Consider the following 22,927-nt stretch of genomic DNA (forward strand, 5'->3'; position numbering starts at 1 on the left):
ATACACCTAAAATTTTCTTTAATATATTTCTTGATCACAAAATTCAGCTCACGAACGCAAAACAGATTTCTTGGAAGACTTGAAATCGCACTCTAAGATCATTGGACAAAATCTAAGATTTCATCGATGAGTAGAGCTGCCCATGTGCCTCCTTCCCACATACACCACATGAACTAGTGATTTGGCTTTTATTTTTTAACTAAACGTTGCGTTTAGTTTTACAACTAACCCATACCATACCAGCAAAGTAGGGTGGATTTCGAATTTGGTTCCCCCCCCCCAGGTTCTGCCTCTGCCAGTCTTTATCGTCACTGTCTGGGATCTCCGTCGAGAAAGCTCTGACCGACCGAAGGAACCCAGCCACGACTGGCTCACACATGTTTTCTCTTTCTTTTTTATTCCTGAAAAATCTTCTTTTTTTTTTCTTCTTATGTCTTGTAAGTTTCTTTCAAGCATCCATGATTGAAGAAAAAGGATGGTTATAGGCCTCAGATCAATGCTTGTTTGTTGGATAAAGTTTGGGTATTTTTTTTAAATTTTTGTCAAGCACTGAAAATCACAGCTGTGAAGTTTGAGTTTTTTTTTTTTTTTTTTTTGGTATTTTTTGTCTACTTCCTATTGAACATGCCGACCTCCAAAGTTGGAATTTTCAACTCATTGCAGTAAAAGAAAATCGGAATAATTTAGTTTTCCATTCATTATTATAACTTTTTCATAAGCAAAGGATAAAAAAACTTACATTTTTTAGTTTCAGAAGCTCCCTTGAAAAGTAGAGAACCCAAAAGAATCAAGGGATTTTCTAATTGGGATGAGCAGGTTAGATGGTACAGGCATCTTTGCAATTATGCGTTTATAAATCAATGCCTGGTGTTCTAGATCCATCTATTGAGATGGAGTAAATGGCCCTCGAACTCCAATTAAAAAATAAAGCACGCTTGAATCATCCAAGCTCCCACGGTTATAGCCTGAAAACAGAAAACCAAAAACTGGGGACTCATGCGGAGAGTAGTTCTATTATCAAATCAGAGTAAAAAAAGTCATCGCACCTGAAACCGACATGTCGAGCCTACTGGTTGGTGACGCTTGCGTATGGGTTTGGGTCCATTGCGCAGCCCACTTGCAGGAAACCTAATCCATTGCCTAGCCACACGTGGATCAAACATTATTTTTTTAAAATTTGAAAAAAAAAAAAAAAAACCAGGAATACAAGGTTGAGTCAAAGAAATGAGAAATGAATTCGGGACCGAATTTGTGTTCCGAATGGTATTTTTTATTTTTATTTAGTGATTAAGAAAATATTTTTTAATAATATTATAATTTTTTTTAAATATTTATGACGATTAAAAAAGTACATAAAAAAAAATACATTATTCGGGAACATTTTTCTGTAGCTGTAGACAGAACTCTAAAGAAGTATAAACAAAATATTAAGCTTTATTTGGTAAGTAAACTCATCTGAACTCATTTCAACTCATTATTATAATTTTTTTAAATCCTAACACAAAATATAATAAACAATTCAATTTTTCTAAATCTTAAAATAATAATAATATTAAAAAATATTTAAGATAATTTGAATTAATTTGTAAATAATAATATTTATATGACATTTATATTTTTAATTATTTAAGACGTTACGTGCCATATTTTGATTGGTTAAATTTGGCATCAAAGCCGTTTGCCAACATTTTCTTGAGGGAACTTGAAGGAAGATGGGCAGAAAGAGTAATTAAATTTTTTTTGTAAATTTCAGAAGATAATTACTAAAATTAGAAACATGTGGAGCATTGTAGACATCATTAAAAATCCAAAAACTGATTTTGTAATTAATTATAAGTAATGCTACTCAAATCAATCATGAACCGATTAAATTTGATCGATAAGTGCAAAATGTTTTTTTTTTTTTATTTTTTTTCAATCATTTTTTTATATATCTTTAAATATTTTTTAAAAATAAAAAAATTTAAATTTACTGATAGTCACTTCCTTAATCCTTAAGTAAAAAATAAGAAGTTTAATCAATAATTTTTATGCATTTTTCATTAATTACTTTTGACAAAACATACTCTTTTAGTCAAATTTTATTCTCGGCAAGATGTTGTCTGATTAGGCTTCGTGGTAGAAAAAGATTTCTTACTATTTCATGATGTATAAGCTGCCTACCGAATCACGGCCTACCCTACAAAACCTTTTAAAAAAAATAATAATTATATTGCTTTTGTCTAACATGAATACATATATATTTCTTTTAAATTGGAGATTATTTTTAGATGCTGCAATCATTTTCTGTAAATAATAATAATAATACAAATAATAAATAATAATAAAAAATAATAAATAGTTCAATAATAATGAACTACTTATAGATATTAATAAATAGTATTAAAATAGTCTGGACTACTTCACCTATTAAATACAATCTTAATGGTTTTATAAAATGTTTTTATGGGTATACATGTGACCTATAAAAAATTATATTTGTAATTTTATGTATATAAATTTTGTGTACTTTATGTTTATATATAAAAAAAATCTTTTAATAATCGACTCTATTTTCTTTTAAAGAGTACGGAATGTTTCACGATTCTATATAATATGAAAAATATTATTTTGTCAATTCTATTTACTTTTTCGTTTTGATATCTTATATATTTTAATTTTTTTACTTATTAATTAAGAAATTAATTATTAATATATTGATATATTTTTTATTTTTTTAAAAATATTTTAAAATGATAAAAAAAATATAAATTAAAAAATTAAAAAAATAAAAATAAAATTTTAAAATAGCGGTGCTACTCAACGGCAATGAGCACCGCTCTTGTGTTTATCACTCATATCACGTGTTATATGCTATCATAGAGTAGTGCTATTCATAAGCTTCAAATTTTATATATCTATTTAAAAATATATCATTTTATTTTTTTATTTAATTTTACTTATAAATATGTCCGTAATAATTTTCATTACGTGAATAAAAAAATAAAATAATATATTTTTAAATAGGAATGTAAAAGGTGGGTTTATGTCTAAAACTTTTCATTATATATTATGTAGAAAAACTCTAAACACAATTCTGACATCGATGATGTTCTGATTATTATTGACATTTTGACCGACATGAAATCCTACGGAGACGCAGAATGGTACACAGAATTCCCAGCTTTTGCCATTTTTGCCTGAAAGATGCATGTCTTCTCTAGTACTCGCAAAAACAGTTGAAATTCTGTAGAAAAGCAGAAATCTTTTGATTGTTATCAACTCAGAATCAGTTCAGGATTCCGTTACCCAAAAGAAAAGCTCGAAGGTCACCCCTGTTGAAGATTCATAGCGTCCTATCAGTTAGATTTTGTTTTCTTGAAAAGTGAAAACCCACCCCAAAACAAAAGAGAAATTGAAAAAAATTCTTATATCCTTATCAAACACTGCGAACTGCGTATACAGAAATACTAACCATTCGGTCTGATCGAATTGGGATACTAAGAAAATGGGGTCGTTGAAGAACCAGGAGGATGAGCTGGAACAGGCGGGAGAGAAGGCGATACTGTACGTTAATGGAGTTCGTAAAGCTTTGCCTGATGGGTTGGCCCACATGACTCTGCTCGAGTATCTCAGAGGTACAACTTGGTCTCTCAATATCAATTCTTTTGTGATTTGGTTTTGTTTAGTTTGTTTGTTTCCTTGGAAATCAGCGGAAAAAGAGAAGAAAAGAAGAATTTTTTTTTTTTTTTTTTTGAATTGGGATTTTGAAGTTTCTTTATTTGGCTGGCTTGAAAAATGTTGGAAAAGATATATGAGAAAAGAGACACGAAGGTTGGCCAGTGGCGGAGCCGCATTATTTTGGGGAACCATAGTTAAACTTAATCGTTCCCACGCCGTTATGTATTGGATTCCATTCCTCTTCATTTGAAAATAGGGAAAATATCGCCTTAATCGTTCCCATAGAAATGTTAGTTTGGGATTAAGATATTTTCCTTTTATGATTTGAATCCTATTCATTAACCACAACACTACTGACTACGTAATATGTGTTGCCAATGTAAAGTTTCTTTCGCATGGTGTATTCTATGATATATTGCTTGCTTTGCATATATATATATATATATATATATATATATATATATATATATATATATTGGTGCATATGCTTGTTCATTGCATAACCGCTTGTGCTTGATAATTAATATAAGGAAATTTTATTTATTCTTTTAGGAAAAGTGTATATATTATCACTTCACTTGGCATACATTTTCAGGTTTATGACCTAATTTGTTCGGTTACTATGCATAAATACCCTTGGGCAAAGTATTATTGGATGATTAGGTGGTATTTTTATTTTTTTCCAGAAACTTTGGGGCATTGTGCCCTCCTCACCCCAGTTTAAATGTGGCGCTACCACTGAGCTTGAACCCCCACAAATTAACTTAATATTGTTGTTGATTGATTGATCTTATCACTTTTTTTTAGTGTAATTCCCTATTTGTTTGCTTGGAAATTTGAGCAAAGGAATTTTGATTTGTACTTTGGATTTGCCTGCCTCTGGGGATAAATAAGGGAGTTAAACAGAAAACAAACTTCAAATAAAAGCTCGTCAGGATGAAGATTTTTTTTTTTTTTTTCCGAGCCTCAGGTTGTACACTGTTCTTTTCTCACAATTACTCTACAATAGAAGAGCAGTTTATTAATTGAAGATAGTGAAAATATTATCAACAACTTTTCCTTGATGTTCTGCTCATATTTTCTAATGGACTTATGTTGTGGTTAGATTATACTTTCAACATATTGTAGTTCTTTGACTTTAATTGCTACATGATTGAGGTAAAAATCTTGGATGTAGACAGTTGAGATTCCAGGACCACAAGATTTTTTCTTGATGAAGCTCATCATGTCAAACGCTTTCCCTGGACATTTTGATCTCTTATTGTTTGTTTTCAACAAAAGACAAAAAATTATGATCTTGGATTTTGTTGTTTGCTCTCTTTTTCCTTGATTGCTCGTACCTTTTCCTCTCTTATCCCCTGATTGATTCTCGCTCTTATAAATTTAGTGACGATACAATGTTTTGTTGTTGACCAAATATTCTTCACCTTCATTCCGTCTTCTTCTTCTTCTTTTATATGATTGGGTTGAGCTCCTGTTATTTGTTTTCTCTCAAAAATTTGTTTTCTACTATCTCTTACTGTTGGAATATGTGGTGCTCCATGTTGCAAATTTAACTATAAACATTTTGGTAATGAAGATATCTGTCTGACGGGGACCAAGCTTGGTTGTGGGGAAGGTGGTTGTGGAGCGTGCACTGTTATGGTTTCTCATTATGATAAAAATTTTAACAAATGCACGTGAGTCTCTCTCTCTCTCTCTGCCCTTATGCATGTCATTTCTCCACCCCCTATGATATTCGCTGTAATATGTCAGAGATTGAAAATCTTGCTCTGATAATCCTCTTCCAGGCACTATGCTATTAATGCATGCTTGACTCCTCTTTATTCTGTGGAAGGGATGCATGTAATTACCGTGGAGGGAGTGGGGAACCGCAAACATGGTTTGCACCCAATTCAAGTAATATTTCATAATATATTTTTTCTTGGTTGGATTTGTTGTTTTCATTATTATTCTTATTGTTTTTTCTGAGCATATGATTATTTTTTTTTTTCTTTTTTTGATAAGTATGAAAGACAGCCGATGTACACAGGACGTACACAAAGAAAGCACCCAATTACATTCTAAAAGCAGAAAACAAAAACAAAAAATCATTAGCAGACCCTCCATTAAGCACAATAGCAGAAAACCGTTGAAGTAAAGAGAACACAAAAAATTTCCAGATTTCCTCCAAGGTGCACTGCTTATTATTAAAACACCACTCGTTCCTTTCCCACCAAATACACCACATAAGACACAAAGGAACCATCTTCCACGCAGCAGCCACTTGAGGACAACTATGAAGCCCATTCCAACATGCAAGTAAATCCACTACTTTCTCAGGCATCACCCAAGCCAGCCCAGCTCTACTAAAAACACCATCCCACAAAGCCTTAGCCACCTTGCAGTGCATAAGTAAATGATCCACAGATTCCCCATGTTTCTTACACATGAACCACCACTCCATAACAACACCTCCACGCTTCCTCAAATTATCGATCGTCAAAATGTTCCCAAGTGATGCTGTCCATATAAAAAAGTGACTTTGGAAGGCACGTGAGACCTCCAAATACACTTCCAAGGAAAAGGCGGGCTATGCTGAACAGTCAACACCTTTTAATATGACCGAACTGAAAACTTTTTACACCCCTTAGGCTTCCATAACATTCTGTCCCTCTCATTGCCTCCAATACCCAGAGAGTATAAGAAGCTGAAAAAATCAGAAACCTTGTCGAGTTCCCAATCCTGTACAACTCTAATAAAACAAACATCCCACTGCATGGTTCCATTAGACCGGACTAACAAATCTGAAACGGATGCGTGCCGATGAGCTACCATACGAAAAATAGCCAGAAACACTCTGTAAGGCCGCTCGCTACCCCAAACATCAAACCAAAAACGGATCCTTGAACCCTCCCCAACAGCAAAATTAACATGTTTAACAAAGCTCTGCCACTCATTTCTAATAAATTTTCAAAGACTCACACCGTAAGCCCCCCTAGCCTCTTTAGAACACCAGCCCCCAATCTCTCCCATATTTCTGATCTATAACCTCCCTCCACAACGATTCCTCTTCCAATTGATATCTTCACAACCACTTCCCCAACAAAGCCTGGTTGAAACTACTCAAATTGCGAAACCCCAAACCTCCCTTTGCAATAGGAGAACAAACTCTATTCCAACTAACGACATTGAATAGATAATAAGTCGGGAGGTTGGAAAGAGTACTTTTAATAAGATTAATTTTATCCCCTTTTGATAAGTATAGCCGCTTCCAACCCGCCAATCTTTTCTCAATCTTCTCAACCACCCCATCCCAAATATTCTTAGCTTGAAAGACTCCCCCAGTGGAAGACCAAGATATTTCATAGGTAAAGAAGCAACTTTACAGCCCAGAAGATCTGCCAACAGTTAATGTTCCGCACCTCCCCCACCGGAACCATCTTCGACTTACCCAAATTCACCTTAAGGCTTGAGACAGCTTTAAAACATAATAACACAGCCCTTAAGGCTTGAATCTGCCCACAATCAGCATAACAAAAAGTAAGAGTATCATCTGCAAAAAGAAGATGAGAAAGTGTGATAGATCCATTATTAGCATTTCCCACTGAAAAACCGGAGAGAAACCCCCCCTCCCCCCCTACAGTAGCCTCCATGATAATAACAAAGAGGAAAGGGGATAATGGTTCCCCCTGTCTCAAACCACGAGAGCTATGGAAAAAACCACAAGGATTTCCATTGACTAACACTAAAAACTGAGCGGTAGAGACACAATGTCTAATCCACCCGCACCACCTCTCCCCGAAACCACATCTCCCAAGCATATAGAAAAGGAAATCCCAATTCACATGATCATACACCTTTTCCATATCAAGCTTACAAAGAATACGAGGAACACCCTCCCTCAAACGACTATCTAAATATTCATTAGCAATCAGAACAGAATCAAGTATTTGCTTACCCCGAACAAAAGCATTATGGGGCTTAGAAATAATCTTCTCCATCACCGTACTCATACGGTTTGCAAGCGCCTTTGAAATTATCTTATAAATCCCACTTACAAGGCTGATAGGACAAAAATCCTTCAACTCTGAGGCCCTAGATATCTTATTCTTATGTACATTTATCTTCAATCATGGGAGTTAGAACTTGGTCTTTATTATCTGCAGTAGCTAGATAACACCTGTTGGCAAGATGAATCTTTTGCTTATATAGAATTATTAGTTAAAGATATTCTTAATATGTGTTAATGTGGGATTATGGAGCTTGTTCTTCACAGTTCAGCGAGGACCTTGATCTTTTTGGTTTCGGAAAGTATTAGTTATTTTGGAAAAAAAAGGTTGTGATTAGTAAAAGAATGTATGTACTCAGCTCTGTTAAGAAATTTTACTATTCTTGTGGAATTAATGGAGACACGTGTAATACCTAAAAATATGTGTACAATTTATATTGCAAAGGAACGATAATTTAATCATAAATGTTTTTTCTCGAAGATGAAAGTGAAAGAAAATATGATAGTGGATTGATAATTGCAACACCAATTTTTGTTAAGCATTAGAAAACTCTTCTTCTCTGGGTACTGTTATTCAGATCTTGTAAACTAGTAGCTAGTAGTTTAGTCAATCAATTTGTTTAGCTCTGGAGATTGCAAATGGTATAGTTATGCTTACTCTGAAACTAAATTATTGCAGTTATTTTCTTTGTTGCTGAGATTCTCAAGTGTTTGTCCAAAATGTTCTGCAGGAAGCATTGGCAAAGTCACATGGCTCACAATGTGGATTTTGTACCCCTGGTTTTATCATGTCCTTGTATGCATTTCTTAGGTCATGTCAGATACCACCTAGTGAGGAGCAGATTGAAGAATGCCTTGCAGGAAATTTGTGTCGATGCACAGGATATAGACCAATTGCTGATGCATTTCAAGTCTTTGCCAAAACAAATGATACTCTGTATACAGAAAGGTCTTCTCTAAACCTCCAAGGAGGTGATTCTGTTTGTCCTTCTACTGGTAAGCCTTGTTCATGTAAATCCAAAGCTCTGAGTGGTACAAACTCCACCAAACAATGCGTGCCATTTGGTGATAGGTGCCAACCTATCTTTTTCAGTGAGATAGATGGAAGCAGATATGTAGAAAAAGAACTTATCTTTCCCCCTGAGCTATTGTTGAGGAAATCAGCTTTTTTAGATTTGTGTGGTTTTGGTGGGCTTAAGTGGTATCGGCCCTTAAGACTTCAGCAAGTGCTAGAGTTAAAAGCAAAATATCCAGATGCAAAGTTATTGGTGGGTAATTCTGAGGTGGGGATTGAAATGAGGCTGAAGAGAATGCAATATCAGGTTTTGATTTCTATTACACATGTGCCTGAACTTAATGTCTTGAGTGTGAAGGAGGATGGCATGGAGATAGGAGCTGCGGTAAGGCTCTCTAAACTCTTGCATGCTTTTAGAAAGGTTGTAAGAGATCGTGATGCTCGTGAAACATCTTCTTGTAAGGCTTTCGTCGAACAGTTGAAATGGTTCGCTGGAACGCAGATTAAAAATGTTGCATCTATTGGTGGGAATATATGTACAGCCAGTCCAATATCAGACTTGAACCCTCTCTGGATGGCGTCAAATGCAAAGTTTCAAGTTATTGATTGCAAAGGAAACATCAGAACAGTCCTGGCTGAAAAGTTCTTCCTGGGTTACCGTAAGGTGGATCTAGCAAGAGATGAAATACTACTCTCAGTATTCTTACCATGGACTAGGCCCTTTGAGTACGTGAAAGAGTTTAAGCAGGCTCACCGTCGAGATGATGATATTGCAATCGTAAATGCTGGAATGCGCGTTTATCTTCAGGAAAAAAGTGAAAACTGGGTCATATCTGATGCAAGCATTGTTTATGGTGGGGTTGCTCCAATCTCTCTTTCTGCGGTGGAAACAAAAGAGTTCCTTGTTGGGAAGTATTGGAACCAGGAGCTATTGCAGGATGCTTTGAAAATCTTACAAAGGGATGTCTTTCTAAAGGAAGATGCTCCTGGTGGGATGGTGGAATTTCGGAAATCTTTGACACTTGGTTTCTTCTTCAAATTTTTCCTTTGGGTTTCTCATCAAATGGACAGGAAGAATTCTATTGAGATTGTTCCAATATCTCATCTATCTGCCATACAATCATTCCACCGCCCGCCTGTTATGGGAAGTCAGGACTACGAAGTCAGAAGACATGGGACTGCTGTGGGTTCTCCTGAGGTTCATCTTTCATCGAGACTTCAGGTATAAGCATAGGAAAAAACAGCATTGTCCAAAGAGTTGTATTGTTGCTGATCTATTGAATGTTGGTACAAACTATTTTCTTTTGTTTGCATTTGATCATAGAAATTTACAGCTGCGAAGAATGACTTCTACTCTGCTATCTCCCCATACTTGTCATGCGTGGATGTTTGTACAAGTCTCCCATTTGTGGAGTATGAGTATATTATCTTCTCATATGTTGATTGGCTTAAATTGGACTCACCTTTACCTTAAATCATCTGAAAATGCTGAATTGTTAATTAGTTATCATGTGCTTAGTTCTTAGTTTATGGAGAGTATCATAACAACATTGTTGTCGATATAATGACTATTGCTAGGTTACAGGAGAGGCAGAATACACTGATGACACACGGTTGCCTCCTAATGGTTTGCATGCATCATTAGTATTGAGCAGAAAACCTCATGCCCGTATACTTTCCGTAGACGACTCTGGAGCCAAGTCTTCACCGGGGTTTGCAGGCATGTTTCTGGCTAAAGATGTGCCCGGTAATAATAAGATTGGAGCAGTTATATATGATGAGGAACTATTTGCTACGGAATTTGTAACTTGTGTTGGTCAGGTACGACGCTTACTGAATAAAGTTTCAGGGAAAATTTCATTTTACACCCTCAAGCTGCACCCTTTTCTCCGATCCCACTCTAAACTACCAAAATCCTCAATTTGCACCTCATATTTCTTAAAATGTCCTCTTTGAGAATTTAAAAATAATAGGAAAGCAAAAAAATTAAAGTTAATAATAAAAAGATAATAAAATAAAGGCATCAAAGGTACCTCTTGGGTCACCCTGTTTTTTTGTTTCTTCTCTCTTGGTTATTTATTTAATTATTTGCTTCATTTTTTGTTATTTATTATTTTTCTTTTCACTAATTGTTGTTACTTGTAAAAAAAATTATTTTTTTGTTTTCTATTTTCTATTTTCTATTCTTAATTTTATATTTGTTTTTATACTTTTAATCCATGGATCTGTGCATATATATTTTATACAGGCTATAGGAGTGGTGGTTGCTGATACACATGAAAATGCAAAAATAGCAGCAAGAAAAGTTCATATTGAGTATGAAGAGCTCCCGTCTATCTTAACAATACAGGATGCCATTAATGCTGAAAGTTTCCATCCTAACACGGAGAAATGTTTGAGAAAAGGGAATGTGGACCTTTGTTTTCAATCTGGTCAGTGTGACAAGATCATAGAGGGGGATGTTCAAGTGGGAGGTCAGGAACATTTTTACTTGGAGCCACAGGGCAGTATGATATGGACTGTGGATGGTGGCAACGAAGTTCATATGATCTCATCCACTCAAGTAAGCAAGCTTGTCACCCCTATTTCATATAATGTCGACCATGCATCAATTTAGATTTAGCTGTAGTTTTAATGTAAATTGAAATATCGTATGAATTCCACCCCGGTTGGCAGTATTTAGCTGCTTTACTATGAATTATGGATTCATTCAGCCTTTTAAATATGCAGGTTATGTGTGGGAATACATACAGCATTAGGTGTACAGAATGAATAAAAAAAATTAAATCTGGCTTTACTGAATTCATAATGCTCTAATTGGGCATGGTAATATTTTCCTTGAAATATGCTTACAGAGTCATTATTGGCGCACTTCGATGGAGTAGAAGTTATGGGACTCAATGGTCCTTTCTCATATTCATCCATATGATATCTTCCAACTCCATACTGCTCCTAGTTATCAGTTTAAGTCAAATGCATCTTCGGTGGTTAATTCCAGTTTCTGTTGTATCATTCATATGTCTACTACTGTATTCGTTAACCAAACGTAGGGGCTGAAGATTGAATGTGTGTGTTACCAATTCTCCTTCATCTGTTTGTTAGGATGTGCAAGCCACAAAAGTGACCGAATTTTTCTAAATTATTTTATTTTCCTTTGACAATTATTGCTTACTACCTTTTGTGAAGCTTTTCAAAAGTCCCAATTTACTAAAGCAGGATACTTACACCATAGATTTTTCATGACCAGTGAACATGGTAGCCACACTATGTGATATCACCGAGTATTAGTCACTATTGGGGCTCCCCTAAAATCATTTATATAGCCGTCTAGTCCCACCTAGTACACACCCAATGCAGGACTTAGTATATGTACATACAATTCCTTGCATTATACTCCAATTTACTTCTTGCTTGTAGCACAATCCCTTCCTACTCAAATCACAATGTTTTATTGGGGCTTTATGCTGCAATGCACTGTTCATGTGTTGCTGCACCATTTGTTAGGATGCAAGGAATGCCAAACTATATTTGCTTGATATAATAAAAGGATTAGTAACATTGGGGCTCCCCTAGAATCTTTCCTCTAGCACAGTTCTGAATTATTATACACCCAGGGTGGGACTAAAAAAATGCCCATGTAATGGCTTTTACATCACTCCAACCCAATCTGGGGTACCACAATAAATTTATGGTATGTTATGTACTGATCATTGGTCTGCATGCGTTTCTTATTATACGATATATTGCAAATTTCATTGTCTAGAACTTACTAATTGTCAATGTCAACTCATATCTGTATACTATTTTAATTTATAAAATCTTTCATTACTTATTAAAAAGAATTAAACTCATATCTAAAAGATGTCACCACACAATATTTTGTGCAGGCCCCTCAGAAACATCAGGCCTATGTTTCTCGTGTTCTTGGTCTTCCACTTTCAAAAGTGGTTTGCAAAACTAAGCGAATTGGCGGTGGATTTGGTGGAAAGGAGACAAGATCAGCTTTCATTGCTGCGGCGACGTCTGTTCCGTCATATCTGTTGAATTGTCCTGTAAAACTGACTTTGGACAGGGATATAGATATGATGATAACTGGGCAGAGGCATAGCTTTCTTGGAAAGTACAAGGTATTCTATTCATTACTCTAATTGGAATATGCCATAGGGTCAGTACACATAGTTCAAAAGTTTTTTTCTAGTGGTATAATACTACATGACAATGTTTACAGTGGCTTTTGAGCGGGATATGGGTTCAAATTTTTTATTTTATTTTAGTTTGTGAGCCATTTCAATTTTTGTTGACAGGAAAGAAATAAGGATAGATTGGTAGAGAAGAGTTTTCATGAAGCACCCTGTTTTATGATCTAACCCAAATCTTTTAACCAGGTTTTACTCCTGCTTCTGTTCAAAGTGAAAAAAGGCTTGTGCCACATATTGATGTTCGCATCTGTCCTATGACATGCTTTTGATTAAAATGTGACCTGATCTTCTCTATCCCTCCATTTCGAATTTTTAATCCCATTAGGTCTTGCTTCATTTTAAAGTTTCTTTCTCTTGCCCAATATTGATTAGAAGATTTTGCTTGTATGAATATCAGTTGATTCAATAGCAATAATGACATTTGTTTTGGTGTAATGAAGTCAAAAATCCATTTTTACTATATTCCGTTATATAGTGAGCATATGAAGTAGGTATAGCATTTCTATTCTACATAGTTTTGAAAAATGTAAATATCTCAGAAGATAGATGTAAGAACTTTGGATGAACTGCACTCTTTTGTATTAGTCAGGAGTCCTAGTGTACCAATTCTTGAGCAAATGGGTGATGCTGGGTTACCAAGTGGGAGCGGATAGTTAAAGCATTTAAGTAGTAAGTCGCCCAAAGATGGGTGTTTTTTCCGACTTCAAAATAGGGCATTGGTGGTTGTAAGATTGGTTTTTTTCCCCCTTTTTCTGTGTGTTTGGAGGAAGAAAATGTAAAAGAAGTGGGATGTGATGAATGGCTACACGTTTTTCAATTCATACATGCTGGTGCTCCACTCCATTTTCTTCCCAGTTTTTTTCCTTTCTGCTACATGGCTTTTTTGTTTTTGTATTTTCTATCTTCCATTTTAAGCTTTTTAATTGAAATGCTGTATTCAACTTAACTATTTTTTTTATCCCAACTAAACTCAAAAGGATCTACACCATTAAGCAAATTAATTCAGTTTTTATTACATCATTTCCAATATTTACGTGCTAAGGTGATGTGGTACCCCTGATGCACTTATCCCCTTTTCATTAAAACTTCAATGTGATGGAACAAGATAATGATGAAATGGTATGACTTAGGTTGGGTTCACAAATGAGGGGAAAGTACTTGCACTGGATCTTGAAATATACAATAATGCTGGAAACTCGCTGGATCTTTCTCTTGCTGTTCTCGAACGTGCTATGTTTCACTCGGACAATGTCTACGAGATACCAAACATGAGGATTGTTGGAAGGGTTTGTTTCACTAATATTCCCAGTAACACTGCCTTTCGAGGGTTTGGCGGTCCTCAAGGTATGCTTATTACTGAAAATTGGATTCAAAGAATTGCAGTAGAACTGAAGAAAAGCCCAGAAGAAATAAGAGTAAGTTATAAATCCTTCTTGGTTGTTTTTCTTTTATATGGCCGCAGTTTATAGTAACTATTCTGGTTGTTGTCGTTGTTTTTCCTCATAAGTCTATCATCTGGATTTTTATTAGGAAATTAATTTTCAAGGGGAAGGTTCAATAATGCATTATGGCCAACAACTTCAACACTGCACCTTGTCCCAGCTCTGGAGTGAGCTTAAGTTATCTTGTGACTATTTAAATGCTCGTGAAGAAGTTAACAAATTTAATGCTAATAACCGATGGAGGAAGCGTGGTATTGCCATAGTTCCGACCAAATTTGGCATCTCATTTACAGCAAAGTTAATGAACCAGGTAACATGTAAGACAGTATAAATTTACTTATTTCTGCAACCATGTTTATATTTTTTTGACCATATAAAGGAGCACCATATGAACTTAAGTGTCATCTTTGAGGATCAGTTTGCTCTGAAGAAGTATGGTTACTTGGTAAATTATGATATTGCTGATGGGAACTGGAGGAGAGGCTGTCAGGGACAAAAATACCTTACCATTTCCTCATTAAATAAATAACTATAAAGTACCATGTGCTTTCTCTCCTCCTCCATTTATTTCTTTTTCTTATTTTATTTACAATAATTTTATCAATACATCTGTAAAACTACTAATTATTTTGCTCTTTATTTTTTCCTATTATTTTAAATTCCTTAAACTATAACCTAATTTCCTTAATTATAGATACTTTTCTTTTATTCTTGTATCTATAAGGTTCTTTTGTTTTTCTTTAAATGAACACTATTGGACAAAATCGTAAATATGATTGATGTAGACTAAAAGTTCTGCAGGGTAGTATGTCTATGTTGGTTCTTAAAGTGATCTCACTATGTTCTGGTTTTTCATGACAAAATTTGATGAGTGGTTGGATGCTAGTAGATATATTTTTTTTGCCAGAAATTTCTAGTATTATTTTCTCTCGCAGAATTTGTGTTATTGGGTATTCTCCTAATTTGGATAAGTACTTGTAATGTAATTTACACAATCATTAGTTTTGCCTTCAAATAGAAACAATCTCTTGATAACTCTATTTTCATCCACCTGATCTTAATATTTTGTCATCTTTAGAAAACATTTATATAGAACCTGTATTAGTTCTGCTCTGAGTTTATGTTTTCTTTGTTTGTGTACTTTTTCCTTTTTTATTTATTTTCAACAATTCGAATGGCCTGGTGCAGTGGAATATGAGGTTCATTAGAACTGTTCAAAGTGGGGGGACATTTCTTATTTTTACTGCACCTTGCCACCTTGTATGCATTGAACTTGGAGTGTGGTGGGGAGGATAAATTGCTGTGGATTCATCCTGGAAATAAGAAATTCTCAATCAGATCCCTGTACAAAATATGTCGACCCATTCATCTACCGTTTTCCCTTGGAAGTGCCTTAGGAAAAGTAAAGTGACTCTAAAGGTTTCTTTTTTCAGTTGTTGACCTCTCATGGGAAAATCTTGACTATTGATTAGTAGAGGAAGCGTGGTATTTTTATCATGGATTGGTGCTTTATGTGTAAAAGGAACGGGGAATCGGTGGATCATCTTCTTCTCCATTGTGATGTGGTGAAAGCTTTGTGAGATGAGATCTTTGTTAGGCTGGATATTGCATGGGTGATGCCCAGGAAGGTGGAGGATCTTTTGGATTGTTGGAGTGGAATTCGGGGCAATTGTCAAATAGCGGCTGTTTCGAAGATGGTGCCATTATTTCTTATGTGGTGCATATGGGATGAGAGGAACGGACATTGTTTTGAAAATAGAGAACGTTCGTTGGGGCGGATTAGAGATTTATTTTTCCATTCTTTGTTACTTTGGGCGAAGGCTATTGTATTGGAGGTGGTTAACTTTAATGATTTTTATGCTGCTTTTTCTAGCTCATAGATTGTAATTAGGTGTTTCCCTCTTGTACACTACCTATGTACTTGGGCTATGCCGAATTATGAGGATCAATAAATTTTCTTACTTATATAAAAAAAAATTATTTTCAACTTTGATTTAGGAAGCTATATAGGTAAATCTGGGAGAGAAGAGCTATCACTTGGCTGCAAAGGCCTTTGGTAATTCATTTGGATATTTTAGGCTATAAGTTAGAAGGTTTAGGATTGAGCTTTCTATTTGCTGTATTATGAACGAACAACTTCAGAAAGGGGTAGTGCTACTTTGCTTTGATCTGTATGACCATCTCTCTCTCTCTCTCTCTCTCTCTCTGATTTGAATCCCTAGTTGTGCCCTGTATCTAAATTTAATGAGTTTTCTTTCCAGATCTTTGCTTGCCTGAATATTTCTCTCAAAATTCAAGTCCCTTATTTTTGAGGGTATTTCAACTGATCCATTATGCATTAAATTCACCTTTTAGCTTGTTTCAACTGAGGCATTTGGTCCCTTTTTATCATCTTCTTTAATTTTAACTTTTTTCCTAGAACACACATAGTGATCTCTTTTGAAAATTTATAGGTTTCTTAACCATTTCATTGCTGGTATAATTTGCTATTATGTTTAAGCTTTTGGGATATGAATTTTGCATTCAATATTTATTAATCATGTTATCAGAATCTTGATTATGTGAAGCTTCCTAATGACTGTAGGCTGGTGCTCTTGTACATGTTTATACTGATGGAACTGTTTTAGTTACGCATGGAGGTGTTGAGATGGGCCAAGGTTTACACACAAAAGTTGCTCAGGTTGCTGCTTCTGCCTTTAATATCTCTCTCAGTTCTGTCTTTATATCAGAGACAAGTACTGACAAGGTAATATTACACTTTTGTTAAAGGTTTCATATATTCTTTCTTGGAAAGGAATAGGAATTTACTCTAGACCATATTTGGTGGAAAAGCTGTGTTTGTGTCACAGACTCATGTGTGAGACTTTGCATGGGTATGTCCTGTTATCTCAGCATTAGAAAAGCTGAATACAATGTTAGGGGTGTTAAAGATTTGTCCTTATATACCTTTGCTAGTGTGGTATAACAAGGAAGCCAAACATACGGCACTAACATACACTTGTCTGACATAGTGAGCAGCATCATCAAGAAGTATTGTTATATTTACTTGCAGTCCATATTGAGAGAGAATTTGCACCTTCCACTTGCTTGTTTTTTATAATAATTAAAAAGTTGCTGGCCCTTTCTAATAGATTCTAAAGCTCTCTGCATTGGCAATTGTGTGACTAGGTATCTTTCCTCTCACCAATCACCCTTAGAACCATGTAATAATACTTTTAAATTAAAGAGGAAAGAATTAATCCTTCATAAGTTCTATGTGCAACTTGGAAAGAGATCATGGATTGCTTTTGAAACTGTCTGCATGTCGGCATAAGTGCATAGATACTATCTGCATACAAACTTATATTATGTTGTTTTCATTGCTCTGCCAAATCAGGTTCCGAACTCATCACCAACAGCAGCTTCTGCAAGTTCTGATATATATGGAGCTGCAGTTTTGGATGCATGTGAGCAAATAAAGGCACGTATGGAGCCCATCGCTTCACAAAACAATTTCAGCTCATTTGCTGAGGTACCTCCATTTGCTTTAGTTTTGGATAAAAATTCCTTCATCATGTTCCTTGGATGATCTGATAAACAAGAGTATGGTCTCTTATTTTGGATAAGTTCTTTCTTCTGCGGGCTATTAGGTGAAAAAACCTCCTATGTACAGAGGATAAGCTTTAGTGTTTGTACTGCTTACTTTTATCAGTAGCTTGTGTTAAATCCAGGTAGGGTTTTTCATTGGAATCCATTGTTTTCATGGGAAATTTTCCAATGATAAGTAAATGGTTGTGTTTTCAAACATTCACAGCTGGCAAATGCATGCTATATGGAGCGAATAGACCTTTCAGCACATGGATTCTACATTACACCTGATATTGACTTTGACTGGAGGACTGGTCAAGGAAACCCATTCAGGTACTTCACATATGGTGCTGCCTTTGCTGAGGTTGAAATTGACACATTGACTGGAGATTTTCACACAAGGGCAGCAAACATTTTCATGGATCTTGGATATTCTATCAATCCAGCAATTGATGTTGGACAGGTACTTTTCTTTTAAACCTTCTTTTTCTTCTTTCTGAAAGATTAAACTCCTCTTATCATTTTGTCCATTTTATTTGAAGGTGTCAAGTTATTGTAACAACTTTATTCATATCTGCTAATTATAGCTATTCTTTTTTCTACTTTGGATTCCTTTGACCTTTGTCCTTTTTACTTTGGCCCTTCATCTGAATTTAAAATCAGAAAATCATGAACTAAGTACTGAAACCCTGCTGTTCTGGACTTTCATGTGAATGCTAATCCTGCTTCATATATTTGGTGAACTCGGAAAAACCATGTTTGAACTCCTATGTTATCTGTTTCAGAGTTGGTGAGATTAGTTGTAGAGTATGTGTTCTGTTATGTGTCATCAACATTCATAATCATACTAATTGCATTTGAAACCTCTCATTGGTTGTAGCTTTCTGCACCTGAAACCAGTATGGTGTGTTTCGTCTTCTAACAGAGTGAAGGAGCCTTTATACAAGGTTGTAGAATGTGTTCTGTTAGGTGTCATCAACGTTAATGATCATATTAATTGCATTTTGAACCTGTCCTTGGTTGTAGCCTTTTACACCCGAAACCAATATGGTGTGTTCAATTTTCTTACAGATTGAAGGAGCCTTTATACAAGGTTTAGGTTGGGTAGCCCTTGAAGAACTAAAGTGGGGAGATGCAGCTCATAAATGGATCCCACCTGGCTGGCTTTACACTTGTGGACCTGGAAGTTACAAAATTCCTTCTATGAACGACGTCCCCTTCCATTTCAATGTTTCACTTCTTAAGGTACACGTAACGAATTGCTTTTCAATTTCCTTTGGCAAGAAAATGCGGAACTGGGAAGGGGGTAGGGTTGCATTTGAATTTCCCAAATAATGAAAGTCTACCTTTACAGTATAATAGTTATTGTTTGAGGGAATCATCTCTATTATCATAAAAAGTGGAAAACATAATTATCAATCTTTTTGTCAATTAAAAATAGATGTAAGGAGTGCCCACCCTTATTTAAATGATTTTTTTGTGGTTTTTCTTTACGAAAGAGAACTCATAATTTTTACCAATTAACCCTCACTTCGGTGAAGGGATACATGAATTATCGACACTATGGTGGGAGGTACAGATTATTATTTGAAGAATAATATGTAGTCTGTGTTTTATATATATGATTGGTATGATAAAATCGTTCCAAATATGCTGAAAATTGACCTCTGTAATCACGTGTTCATCATGCGGGTGACTAAAAAATATAAATTTAGTATATCATATATATATTTTTTATATAAGATAAAGACATTGTAGGTATGGTAAAGTATGCAGCTTGTCTAATTTATTTATTTTTCAGATATGTTTATTGCATTCAAAGTGACTGCACTAAGCTGGCACTGCACATATTGTTACTAGAGAGGCTGTTTCTCTTACAAGAGAATTGATTGATATTGATTCTACTCCTACATGTATTTCTGCTCGTACTGGCTGAATGCCAACATTGTACCTGATTATATGAATGTCATTCTATCTTCAAAAAAAAAAAAAAAAAAAAAAAAAAAAAAAAGAGTGACTGCACTAAGCTGGCAGAGCCCACAACACACACACCAGCCCCTTTGCATAACCATCCAAACCTTAAACCATTTGAACATAGCATCCCAAAATTCTTAACTGAGTTTGACAAAGTTCAGCATTATAGCTCCCTGGCAGCATTCTTGTACGGCAGCAATCACTCTAATATATTTGTAGAGTCCCAAATAGGAGATCAAGAAGGAACATTTCTCATCGGCATTTATACATCTCCATACACCACACTGAAATGAAATCACCATACAGCAACACAATACAGCATTACCATTAAAAACTGAACACTCTTAACGTTCCCTGAAAACGATGCACCAGAACCTCCCACATATCTGCTGCAGAATTCCTCCAACTCAACTCTATAGCAGGAATCAGAACAACGCAAAAAGAGGCGCTGGATAGAACAGTTCAAAGCCTACTGAGAAATAGTGTAGGACACTCTTTTCAATATTAGCATGTATACACTCAGGGATGGTGGTAAAACTATGATTTTGTGGCCATAGAAAGCACAAGGAAAAGACTGTATGGAAAAAAAAAAAACATTAGGTTGCAATAAGATGGAACACCGAATTTTGGCAAATTACTTGGTGTCAGTCTAGTGTAACTTAGCTATATATACAAAATATTACATTGATTTTAGTCAAAGCTTTATAAATCATTCCAAGGAATCTCAATTGTCACTTTAACTAGTCTTTGTAATATTTAACATAAATGCAGCTAGTGTTTCCCTTGGACGTGACAAATGTTGTCTAACTTAACCTTGTAATGCCATGTGGTGTGGAGACACCACGCAATGCAGGCCTTGACAAGAACTTCAAGGATTTAAGTGGAAACGATTATGATGGTGTAGATGTGATTACTGTTATGCCTGGGTTGTGACAATATTGGCATAGGAAAGGAATTTTCATTGTCTTATTAAAGATGATATCAGGGTTTCATTTTAACTTTGGTTGTAAGAATTGTTTAATTTACTCTTCTTGTTTCCACATTAACTTCATTTTTACACATGCATTTCATGAGTTAGTGTATGTTTGAATGTACATTTTTGCTTCTCTGACTCAGTGTTTCTGTGCTAATTGACAGGGTCATCCGAATGTGAAGGCCATCCATTCATCTAAAGCTGTTGGGGAGCCTCCATTTTTCCTGGCTTCGTCTGTCTTCTTTGCCATCAAAGATGCCATTGCAGCTGCAAGAGCAGAAGTGGGTTCTAACGACTGGTTTCCTCTGGATAATCCGGCAACACCTGAACGCATCCGGATGGCTTGTTTGGATGAGTTCATCACACCATTTATTAGCTCCGACTTCCGCCCCAAGCTCAGCGTTTGATGCGCCACTCCTGTTTCATATGCAATTGTAGTTTCCTTGTCGATATATCCTGAAAATTTCCCCACACACAGTTACTGTGGTTTAGTATATTCATCACAATGTAGCTCATCTCTGAAGATCCGAAGCAACATCATCTTTTTTTTTTTTTTTTCAAAGAAAGGGACGATATCCAATAAGTGAGAGCTGTTCAGAATAATGTCACGTACTTGACCATTTCGCTTGAGATGTGATAATGTAATTAGTTTTATGCATAATGCAAAGCCCCTGTGCTAAAATTTGCTCAGTCGGCAATTGAAAGGGACAGCCCAAGTCACTCCTCCTGACTTCGAATTTTCCATAGTTAAACTATTTTGTTGGCAATTAGAAGGATTTTTGTTTTCTTGGTGACCTATAAGAAATGGTTAAGGTTATCAAAATCATGTGTTGCAACTTGGATTATATAATTAAAGGGGACAGCAGAGGCACAGTTTGATATCAGATAGAAAACAAGTCAGGTTTGGAATAATGTATGCTCATATGACATGAGTTTCAAAGCTTCTAAAACTTGGACTCGTTTGGTTACGCCGTTCAGATGAGATAAGATAAAATATTTTGTTAAAAGTTGAATAAAATATTATTAGAATATAATTTTTTAATATAATTTTTATTTTAAAATTTGAAAAATTTATTATATTTTATGTAGGAGTTTGGAAAGATTGTAGTGATGAGATGAGATTAGATGAATTATAAGTCTTGATGCTTATTTTCCCCATTAATAAAAAATCAAATTGTCAAACTTTTAACTTTTGTTGGAAGTCTGATTTTTATGTGGATGAGCGGCTCTCAAGTCATAAAACTGGTAGTCTTGAAACTTTCAGAGGCTTTTAATCTCTATTGTGACTTTTCATCATTACCAAAAAGCTTGATGCTGTTTTCGGACACCCGATGTCAATAAAAAGAAATTATTATCAAAAGCTTAAACGTGGTAAAACTGCACACTTGCAATGGCGATTTTTTCAAAGAAAATTTCAGGTTGTCAAGAAGGTGACAAATAATGATTATTAAATAGAGAACTAATGTTATATTCTTCATTTTAATCTTATAATTTCAATCATATTTGCCGATTTAACGTATTTGAAATGATTTCGTATGTTAGTCACTTAAATGAACAACCACTTTGTACGATATCGGTACGATGACTAGAAAATTAGAAATGATACAATCTGGAAACGAAGAATAGTCTATGGAAATTTTTTATTTTTTCAAAACGATTACGCAGCATTTGTACAATTCACAATTACAAATATCTTTTCACTTATTGCAATAACATGGACCAAGCAATTGATAGTGCTTGGTAGATTTTATTTTTTCATTTAAAGCAAAATGAATATCCAATCTGGAAAAATGATCCATGCAGGACCTTTGCTGCCTTACAAAATGGAAAATGTTCCATCAACCATAGACTCGATCATTGATGTCACCATGGAGTCTAGAAACTAACAATCCACAACGCGTTTTTTCATTAATTTCAACAAAAGCCAAAGACTTAGTATCAAATAACAGTGGAAAGTTTCCACAGACACACAAATCAAACATGTCCCCATTCTCAAATTTAGGTTGTGTTTGGATGTTGAAGTGAGTTGAGTTGAGTTGAGTTGAGATGATAAAATATTGTTAGAATATTATTTTTTAATATTATTATTATTTTGGGATTTGAGAA

General features: G+C 35.0%; 1 protein-coding gene across 2 annotated transcripts; it reads left to right on the top strand.

Moving 5' to 3' along the window:
* The first annotated feature begins 3,093 nt into the window (after positions 1–3,093).
* LOC121240950 (xanthine dehydrogenase 1-like) lies at positions 3,094–21,531 on the top strand. 2 transcript variants are annotated; one of them, XM_041138466.1, is made up of 14 exons: positions 3,094–3,617; positions 5,240–5,339; positions 5,451–5,559; positions 8,383–9,888; positions 10,245–10,487; positions 10,915–11,229; positions 12,554–12,793; positions 13,996–14,280; positions 14,396–14,617; positions 16,892–17,053; positions 17,684–17,818; positions 18,101–18,337; positions 18,946–19,119; positions 20,986–21,531. In XM_041138466.1, the coding sequence occupies exons 1-14, from the start codon at positions 3,488–3,490 to the stop codon at positions 21,226–21,228; spliced, it is 4,101 nt and encodes a 1,366-aa protein (XP_040994400.1). In that variant the 5' UTR covers positions 3,094–3,487; the 3' UTR covers positions 21,229–21,531. The 2 variants fall into 2 exon arrangements, with proteins under 2 accessions (XP_040994400.1, XP_040994402.1); XM_041138468.1 differs by lacking the exons at positions 5,240–5,339; positions 5,451–5,559 and having other exon boundaries at positions 3,476–3,617.
* The last annotated feature ends 1,396 nt before the right edge of the window (positions 21,532–22,927 follow it).

Source organism: Juglans microcarpa x Juglans regia, chromosome 7S, assembly GCF_004785595.1.
Source record: "Juglans microcarpa x Juglans regia isolate MS1-56 chromosome 7S, Jm3101_v1.0, whole genome shotgun sequence".
NCBI lineage: Eukaryota > Viridiplantae > Streptophyta > Magnoliopsida > Fagales > Juglandaceae > Juglans > Juglans microcarpa x Juglans regia.

What these genes read in the sequence shown, in the direction of transcription:
- LOC121240950 (XM_041138466.1), top strand. Translation starts at nt 3,488, where the DNA reads ATGGGGTCGTTGAAGAACCAGGAGGATGAGCTGGAACAGGCGGGAGAG. An exon ending in ATATGATCTCATCCACTCAA is followed by an intron (nt 11,230 to 12,553) that starts GTAAGCAAGCTT and finishes TATTTTGTGCAG; the next exon opens with GCCCCTCAGAAACATCAGGC. An exon ending in CAGAGACAAGTACTGACAAG is followed by an intron (nt 17,054 to 17,683) that starts GTAATATTACAC and finishes CTGCCAAATCAG; the next exon opens with GTTCCGAACTCATCACCAAC.